General features: G+C 46.9%; 3 protein-coding genes across 3 annotated transcripts; 1 reads left to right on the forward strand and 2 right to left on the reverse strand.

The window, feature by feature from the left end:
- Window positions 1-401: 401 nt before the first annotated feature.
- On the reverse strand, window positions 402-1,850 carry atp6v1f (ATPase H+ transporting V1 subunit F). The gene is made up of 2 exons (XM_061668316.1): window positions 1,598-1,850; window positions 402-729 (listed from the first exon to the last, which is right to left on the reverse strand). The coding sequence occupies exons 1-2, from the start codon at window positions 1,753-1,755 to the stop codon at window positions 528-530; spliced, it is 360 nt and encodes a 119-aa protein (XP_061524300.1). The 5' UTR covers window positions 1,756-1,850; the 3' UTR covers window positions 402-527.
- Window positions 1,851-2,529: 679 nt separating this feature from the next.
- On the forward strand, window positions 2,530-3,505 carry lamtor4 (late endosomal/lysosomal adaptor, MAPK and MTOR activator 4). Its single transcript, XM_061668509.1, has 4 exons — window positions 2,530-2,621; window positions 2,703-2,786; window positions 3,159-3,276; window positions 3,345-3,505. The coding sequence occupies exons 1-4, from the start codon at window positions 2,619-2,621 to the stop codon at window positions 3,440-3,442; spliced, it is 303 nt and encodes a 100-aa protein (XP_061524493.1). The 5' UTR covers window positions 2,530-2,618; the 3' UTR covers window positions 3,443-3,505.
- A 78-nt stretch (window positions 3,506-3,583) lies between these two features.
- Window positions 3,584-8,301, reverse strand: LOC133397518 (ADP-ribosylation factor 4-like). Its single transcript, XM_061668508.1, has 6 exons — window positions 7,834-8,301; window positions 7,463-7,543; window positions 5,539-5,648; window positions 4,239-4,310; window positions 4,044-4,169; window positions 3,584-3,973 (listed from the first exon to the last, which is right to left on the reverse strand). The coding sequence occupies exons 1-6, from the start codon at window positions 8,201-8,203 to the stop codon at window positions 3,887-3,889; spliced, it is 846 nt and encodes a 281-aa protein (XP_061524492.1). The 5' UTR covers window positions 8,204-8,301; the 3' UTR covers window positions 3,584-3,886.
- Window positions 8,302-8,350: the final 49 nt, after the last annotated feature.

Genomic DNA, 8,350 nt, shown 5'->3' on the forward strand with positions numbered 1-8,350 from the left:
GGAAGTCCAGTGCTCCAATAAAACAAGAACAATTTAACACACAAGGAGTCAGCTTTTTTTTTTTTTTTTTTTTTTTTTTTAAGAAAGTGGCCATTGTATTATTTTCCTGAAAAACGTGTGCACGTTTTGCAAACAAATTAGCATGCCATGTTGCGCGTACATCTCGTGCGTCATTTTTTTCCTGACCGAACATCCCATCATGCGCACAATAAAACAACAACGCGTGACCGCAAATGACATGAAAAGCACGAATGCAGCCCAGCTTCCCGGAGAGAAAATGGCTCAATCCCAGCGATGACAAGGCCCTCTCCTTATTCGGCTGTCAGTGGACGACAGTATATGAGTGTTTCCGTGACAACGAGCCATCCCAGGTCAAAAAGAGGACGAGGAGAAGATGAAGGTCAAATCGATCTGACTTTATAATTTAAAACACAACACAGTGAATCACATGACACATTTTCACATCCTGGGACGCGAGCACACTTTGGGTCCCGCGACCACAAAGACAAACAGGACAATTTGGCTTTTTATCGGAAGTCGTCGGCAGAGAACATGCCCTTGGCCCGCCGCAGGATGGAGTCCTTGGAAGCGTCGTAGGGATGCTCTTTGGAGGGGATCTCCAGCACGGCCGGGATGGACTGCACGTGAGCGTCGATGGCGTGCCGGATCATTTCGGCGATGAACTGGTTGATGAGGATGATGCCGATGTCGTTGCGAGCCAGGAAGCTCCTGCTCGACAACACACAAAGAAATCGGCTTCTCTCTCATGTCCGTTTTCCAAGGGGAAAAAACCACAAATGGTTTCCAGATGCACAAGAAGTGAATGTCGGCGACAGGGAAAGCTGTATCGGGGATAAAAGGACGACGGCAACAAAACGAGCAGAAATTGTCCGCCCGAAACGATTATGACAAATACGAGTCAATACCAGCGGAAGGCGCCTTTTGAGACTTCCCCATCACAACGGGAAAAGGGCCAGCCAGACTTCCTTTGAACTTCTTCTTATTTGCTGGATGAAGTTGATGTTCCTCGGTTTGAAATGCATATCGCCCCTTCAGCGAGCAACGTTTTGAAAGGTTTGCAAATGATCAATTGATAGTTCACAATGACACTCAAGCTCGACAACATCTGATTGCATATGAGGACAATGACACAGTCTATTTCACAAGTGGAAATATGGATTATACAACAAGAAGCCACTGGCCTCCGTTCAAGAAAAACAAAAAGCTTATCATAATGACACTGAAAACAACATAAGAGGCTTGGCAGTCGAAAATACACGAATGACTCTTTGGATCAGATAACTTGTTGTGGACGTTAGAAGCAGGTCAAAAACTGGTTTCGCATCATTTCATGACTTTTTAGCCACACGCGCATAAATCAAAGGGAACACATTAAGAGATTGAATTATCATTGTATTGGTATGCGTCCAAATGTTTGATTGCTTAAGGAAGGCCTCAGAGTCATCATCGTCATCCAGCGACATTTTAAAGACTGACTGACTGATTGATCGATTGATTGCCATATTAACATGATTAACAATAATAATCAGACAAAAGGTCGGAGTGTGAGGAATGACGACTGAAGGCGCTCGCTTACTTGAAGGTCTCCTCGATCTCTGTGACGCTCGTGTCCTTCTCCACCACCAAGAAATTCGGTTTTCGGTTCTTGTTGAGTTCGCCGATGCCACCGAGTAAGAATCCGGTGCACGTGTCTTCGTCGCCGATCACGGCGATCAGTTTCCCGCGGCCGGCCATCGCGAAGACGACAAGCTTGCAAAGAGGACGAGCGAAAATGTCAAACGTCTTCCCAAATACCGAGCGAGCGAATCGCAGATCATGTGACAGTCGGCTGAGCAGTCCAGCACTTCCGCTCCGTTCCAGTCGAGCGTGCGCGGGCGCCCCCTGCTGATCGGAGGCTGACAGACACCGAGAAGAAGGATCATCTTTTATTGTCATAACATGCATGCCTGCACACGAAATTTGTTCTCTGCATTTAACCCATCGCAGTGAACACACACACATGTTAGTGGAACACACTGGAGCAGGGGGGCAGCATTTCGGGGTATCGGTGTCTTGCTCAAGGACACCACAGCCGTGAGTCCGGGGGATGTTGGCGGATGGTCCGGTCGGGGTCTTGAACCTCGGTCCCCCACGGTGGCAGGCGATGATCTGAACCATTGGGCCACGGCTGCACCACCGGGAAGCTCCATTACGTTCCGCAACTTCACGTGATGTTTGCGCGCATGCATTCCTTAGCCCAAAAACAAAGTTATGGTTTCCCAAAAAAGTCACCTCGAATAATATTGTCGTTTCACTTCCAGCTTTTCCCATCAAGGGTTTGCTACACTATTTACGTCAAAATGTAGTGTTGCATCAGTGGCCCACTGATGCAAACCCTACGGGGCAATTTCGAGTTGTCTTCGTTAAACAGAACAAATTGCCATTATGAGGAGTACTCGTATCACTATTTCACTATTTGTAGTGGCCTCAGTTGGTATTTGTTTGAAGGCGTGGCATCGGCTTGCGACACAAATTCTTGTTTTTCCGAGGCTCGTGAAGCACTCCCAGTCACGTGAAACAACCCGGAAGTGGCAGGAAAGTGGAAAGAAGAAGAAAGGATGGTAAAGTATGCAACCGCAAAGTCCTATTCGCCGTTTAATGGCGACACGTTGACGTCGCTTTTGCCGTTCGTGTTGTTCCAGACGACTGCAGCCCTGACTGCGGGCCTGGAGCGGATCCCGGACCAGCTCGGCTATCTGGTCATCAGCGAGGACGGCGTTCTGGCCGTGAGTGGCCCACTTTTATCGGTCCACGCCGTCATCGGGGCTCTGGCCGCGATGGGACACGTTCTAGTATTTATGGATATTCAAGTGTTGCTTCAACAATGTCAACATTCAAAATAGCAACCCGTCGCAGCTGAGTGCCTATGTGGTGATAGAATACAGCTCGCTTGATTGTGACTGTCAAGAGAAACCGTGAAAATCAGTGCCAGTATTCGGAGTCGTGCTAAGTTGACTACATGCCATTTCTGGCCAGATCCCATGTGCAGCAAGTTCAATTGCCTTTTGAAGCGCTGCGTGATGCCACGTGCCTATTCTCTCCATGTTCACACAATGAGAGTCAAGTAAGCTTTTGTCTCCTGCTCTGACCCGCGACAGTCTTCAGGTGAGCTGGAAAACGACGAGCACACAGCTGGCGTGATGATGCAGATGGTTCGCACGGCTGCTCGCTTGAGGTTGGCGGGATCGGCCGACGTGCCCTTCAAACGCATGTCAGGTGAGACGCGTGCACGCTCTCTCGCACTGTGCACACTTGACGAACGCGTGCTCTTCTCTTCTTTTCAGTCATCTTGGAGGATTTTGTTTTCACAGTGACCGCTTCGGGTCAGAAGGTTTTTGTGGTCAAACGGCAGAACAACCAGCAGGAACCAATCAGCGTTTAGAAAGGCAAACCCAAAGTGAGGTCACGTATTTGTAGGACACATTTCAATAAAATGTTGAAACTTTCTGCCGGTCGCAGTAAAATAACTTTCATTATTCGGATGTGGTCACACGACCCCTCATGCAATGAAACCGAGACGATCCCAAAGAAAAACACCTTTATTGCATCAATCGCTGCTTTTCACATCAATGACGAGGGGCACGAGGCCTCCGTGGGCACGGCGCGACAGCCGGGAGCCCCGCCGCATCCTGTCACACGACTCGGTAAAAACATGCGTAGGAAAACAAAGACGAGGAACTCGAGAAGAGAAGAACGGGAGTCCGACAAGTTTCCTCCTGCTGACACATAATTTAAAAAAAAAGAAAAAGAAAGCAGACGACGAAGAACCAGTCCTGTGAAATTCCACGCCTCCTCGTCCGCCACTTCCCGTTTCTCGACAGCCGGTCTAGTGCTTGGCGAGCTCGTTGGACAGCCAGTCGAGGCCTTCGTACAGGCCCGACCCCTGCGTGGCGCAGGTGGCTTGCACGGACCACTGAGCACGTGCAGACGGGAGATTAGACGGCGCTCAGAAAAGCGGCTCGGGCGTGTCGAGCGATACGTACGGTGCGGCTGCGCAGGTTGTTCAGGCCCAGTTTGTCAGTGAGTTCGCTGGCCGCCATGGCGTTGGGAAGATCCTGTTTGTTGGCGAACACCAGAATCACAGCGTCCTTCAGATCGTCCTCCTGGATCTGCGGACGCAACGGCGGCATTCGTCACGTGACGAGCGGCTCGCCGAAGGTGGCGTCGGCGTCACTAACCATCTTTGAAAGCTCGTCTGCCGACTCGGCCACTCGCTCTCTGTCGTTGCTGTCCACCACGAAGATGAGACCCTGCGGGGGGAAAGGACCGTTGAAGTCACGCGTGTGTCAAACTGGTCGTAGCCTCGTTTGATGTCATACTTCATCCAATCATAAATAATACTTTTACCCCTTTGTTTTTCAATAAAACAAGTGCATTAGGACCATTTTAGGTTTTTTTCCTTCAATTTTACAACAAAACGTCAGATTTCTTAAAAATTCTGCTTCAGTTTGTCAACCACGTGTGTGCATAATAACTGATCACAGTGACTGTATTTGAAGGCACAAAACTTGAGGTCACAGCTCTTTGCAACGGAAAACGTTAGTACGGCACAAAGAAATCAATTTATGAAGCCTTCGGAATTAGTACCACCCCGTGTTCCACATGAGCAGCATAATAAAAAAATCCCTCGTCCCCAACAACACAATCTATTTTGTCACTAAAATTCATCCTGCGGGTTGGATTGCACCCCCCAGCGGGGCGGGTTTGTCCCTCGGACTGTATATTTGACAACCCTGATTCCAGGCGAACCGGCGCAATATTGCGCGTCATCCTTCGCACCCTGGAAATATGGTGCATTATTAATTAAGTAATCACTTATGGCTTTTTTCAGTATACAGACGAGTCTGAATTTGGGGTTATGCACATTTAGTATAGTACCTAGTTGTGACACCATGGCCGGCAGCACTGAGTTCTACTGGAAGGCGTGCGGCGAAATGTCCAGCAGGAAGAAGAAGAAGAAAAGGTCGCCAACTCACAACGTTGGGGGTTCCAGAGTCACCGAGAAACTACACTGTGTATCGTCGGATGCTCTTTTGTATGTGCTGCCCCGCCGAGCGTTTTGGTTTGAAATGACCCTCGCGGCTATGCTAAAGTCCGTTAGCTCGTCGATGGCATTCCGGATTATGTTCGCAATATGCTTGTGGGCTTCTATTTGATAAAAGGATACGGATTGGTTTCCATTTACAATGTTGAACTGTCTTTGGTTTAATGTGTCAGATTTACAGTAAACTTCAAGCGTGAGTGACAAAAGACCTTGAAGCAAGCACGCTCTGCCCATCCATTGGCGAACTGGGCCAACAAGTCTTTTTGGTTTGTAATTCAGTTTCTTGACAGAACAGGCGCTAAGGAATACTTAAAAATGTCTTTCAGTCAGTTTAAATGTGTTCAAAGTGTGTTGGTATACATTCGTGCACGCAACCCACCCCCCGCCCCCCTCCCAGAAGAATAACGGAGGTTCACACTACGTGTGTGTGTCACCTGTGTGTTCTGGAAGTAGTGTCTCCAGAGAGGGCGAATCTTGTCTTGGCCGCCAACATCCCAAACGGTGAAGCAGATGTTCTTGTACTCCACCGTCTCCACGTTGAAGCCTGAAATATTCAAAAACATTCACATCAACAAGGATCCGTCCGTCCGTCAGCGCCGACTTTGGGCGAGAGGCTGGTACAACCCGAGTTGGTCGCCAGCCAATTGCAGTCCAAACATAAACAAACAAGCACTCACACCCATGGACAATTTCCCGTCTTTAAGGACGTTAACAATGTTTTGGAATGTGAGAGGAAGTGCCTGTGTACCTGGAAATGTACATAAAGTACAGCTACATCTCAATAAACTTGAATCGGGTCAAAAGCTGAATTTTGTGAGGCTGTTCCAATTCGAAAAGTCAAACTCATGTCACTTCAAGAGATGCACTAACCCTAACACACACACACACACTCAGTGAAATATTTTGGCATTTTTTTTATATGCCTAATTTTGATCATAATAGCTTCCAGCAAACAAAAACCTCGAGAAACCAGAATATACGAAACAAACAATGAACATTATTTTTCAGAGAGAAATTAAAAAAGTATTTTCCCAAGTGTTTCATGAATCTATATCATGTACAGAGTTGGCAAGATGACTTTGGAAACGGGCTTGCTTACAATTACCCTGTTGAAAATAGAGTAGTCGTCGTGGAACTCTTTCAATGACTTTCTCAAAGTAATACAACTAACCGACATTTCGATTACATTTTGATGACTTAATTTCAAATGAATGCGTCAAAAGGACTCTCGGATGTTTCCTCCCAAAAAGCGGATTCAATCAATCGATCATTATTTTGCTCTTTACACCAACACTAAAATGATACCAAAACATGATGGAATGTAAATACATCATAAAAATGTGTTTGTTGCATTTATGTGTACAGCATGCGGAAATTTTTTTTAGACAATATCACAACTGGACGGATGAATGTTCCATAAAAAGTCCAAAATTCTGATGATGAAAGTGTTCAAAAGTGCAACGATGAGTCGGACCTCTGACAAACTAACAGAACATCATATCTGGAAAAAAAACAATTTCATTTTTGAGACTACGGCAGAAGGGCACATGATCAGAGCGAGGTGATAAAACTAAACTCAAATTGAAAAAAACATTTTTGTAAACAAGATAAAATACAAACGACAATGTTTGTATTTTGTGTGTGTTGAGTTTTTATTTCACAATAGTTAGTCATCTTTTTTTAATCTCACACTTGACAAATACCCTAAACAAACAACTAAAATGCAGAAACAAATATAAAAACTCAACTAAAACGTAGCATTTAAAAAATACAAACTAATAAAGCTGCTCTGAAATCTCATTGAATTTAAAAAAGAAAAGTCAAAACGCAATCGAAACCAACGAGAATGGAAAATCCCAAACTATTATAACCGTGGACCAGAGAGTTCGCAAGCATCGGTCGGCTGTCGGAGGAAGTAATATGAAATAAAAGATGATCTATTTGTTCAAATCGGAATCATGTACATTTCTAACAGCGACTGTAATTCAATGACACAATGTTTCCTCGTAGTGTAATGGATTACAATTACATCGATTTTGTATTGAAATGCAAGGAGTTGTTCCCCGACACAGCTCATGAGTCCTGAATGAACTTTTCTCCCATACTTGAATGTGAGTGCGAAAGGTTGGTTGGTTGGTTGGTTGGTTGTTTGTTTGTTTGTTTGTGCCCTAGGATTGGCTGGCGACCAGTTCAGGGCATACCCCGCCTCTCGCCCGCAGTCAGCTGGGACAGGCTCCAGCACGCCGGCGTCCAGTCAGGACGAGAAGCGGGACGGAAAGTGGACGGATGCAAATGTATCCCTTCCTTCCCCATATTGTAATTTGTTGCGATGTGATGACGCAAGGCGTGCCTGCTTACCAATGGTCGGAATGGTGGTGACGACCTCTCCCAGCTTGAGTTTGTACAAAATGGTCGTTTTACCAGCTGCGTCCAAGCCCACTGTCACGCAGCAAAACACACAAAAGTCATCAAGCGTTCCAAGTTGAATGAGACAAGACGACATTGGCACGTTCGTGTATTGGGACGGCTAACTCGGCGTAAGTCGTTCAATGCAATGAAAGTACAAAGCAGTGTTCGCCGCCACTTCTTGGTTCGATTTGGAATCGAGAAAAGGTGCACAACTGTCACGTGACAAGAAAAAGACACTGTCGCCGCCGGCTTCGAAAGCTTTTACCAACTCGTCGGCTAGCTTCTGTTAGCTTAGCTTAGCTTAGTTTAGCGGTGCTCACCCATCAGGATTCTCATCTGCTTCTTGCCGAAGAACTTCGCAAACATCGCCGAGATCGTCAGCCCCATTTTGACTCGAGCGTCCCGGTCCGGTTCGGCAGGAGAGCGGAAGTCCTCGTCCTCGTTCGTGCTCGGCAGCGGAACGGTCGAAGCCGAAAACTCGCTGAAATTGAAAGCTCGCAGCGCTCCCTCGGTGCCACGTCCAGGCCGACGCCGAACGAGTGACGTCACAGGAAAACTTGATTTCAACCTGGATTCTGCACAGTTCGCGTCCTCCCAAACATCGACATTACCCACGAGGGCGTCACAAATGACCTCATTTATAGCAACGAGTTTGTTTTCCAAACAGATTAAAATCGTGAAAATGTCCATTTGTAGTGTTGATACCACAGATATGAATCGGTCGATACGACACTCCCCCTTTGAGCTGCGTGCCGTCGGCGGCGACGCGAAGCTCGGGAGCTCCAAGTCATCAGCCCATTCCGTTTGTGCATTGCAAGAAAAGCAAAAAGCCGAGGA

Source organism: Phycodurus eques, chromosome 22, assembly GCF_024500275.1.
Source record: "Phycodurus eques isolate BA_2022a chromosome 22, UOR_Pequ_1.1, whole genome shotgun sequence".
Classification (NCBI taxonomy): domain Eukaryota; kingdom Metazoa; phylum Chordata; class Actinopteri; order Syngnathiformes; family Syngnathidae; genus Phycodurus; species Phycodurus eques.

What these genes read in the sequence shown, in the direction of transcription:
- atp6v1f (XM_061668316.1), bottom strand. Translation starts at nt 1,755, where the DNA reads ATGGCCGGCCGCGGGAAACTGATCGCCGTGATCGGCGACGAAGACACG. An exon ending in GAGATCGAGGAGACCTTCAA is followed by an intron (nt 730 to 1,597) that starts GTAAGCGAGCGC and finishes GTTGTCGAGCAG; the next exon opens with GAGCTTCCTGGCTCGCAACG.
- lamtor4 (XM_061668509.1), top strand. An exon ending in GCGAGGACGGCGTTCTGGCC is followed by an intron (nt 2,787 to 3,158) that starts GTGAGTGGCCCA and finishes GACCCGCGACAG; the next exon opens with TCTTCAGGTGAGCTGGAAAA. An exon ending in GCCCTTCAAACGCATGTCAG is followed by an intron (nt 3,277 to 3,344) that starts GTGAGACGCGTG and finishes TCTTCTTTTCAG; the next exon opens with TCATCTTGGAGGATTTTGTT.
- LOC133397518 (XM_061668508.1), bottom strand. Translation starts at nt 8,203, where the DNA reads ATGGACATTTTCACGATTTTAATCTGTTTGGAAAACAAACTCGTTGCT. An exon ending in GCAGATGAGAATCCTGATGG is followed by an intron (nt 7,544 to 7,833) that starts GTGAGCACCGCT and finishes GCTGCGTGACAG; the next exon opens with TGGGCTTGGACGCAGCTGGT. An exon ending in ACAACCTGCGCAGCCGCACC is followed by an intron (nt 3,974 to 4,043) that starts GTACGTATCGCT and finishes GCACGTGCTCAG; the next exon opens with TGGTCCGTGCAAGCCACCTG.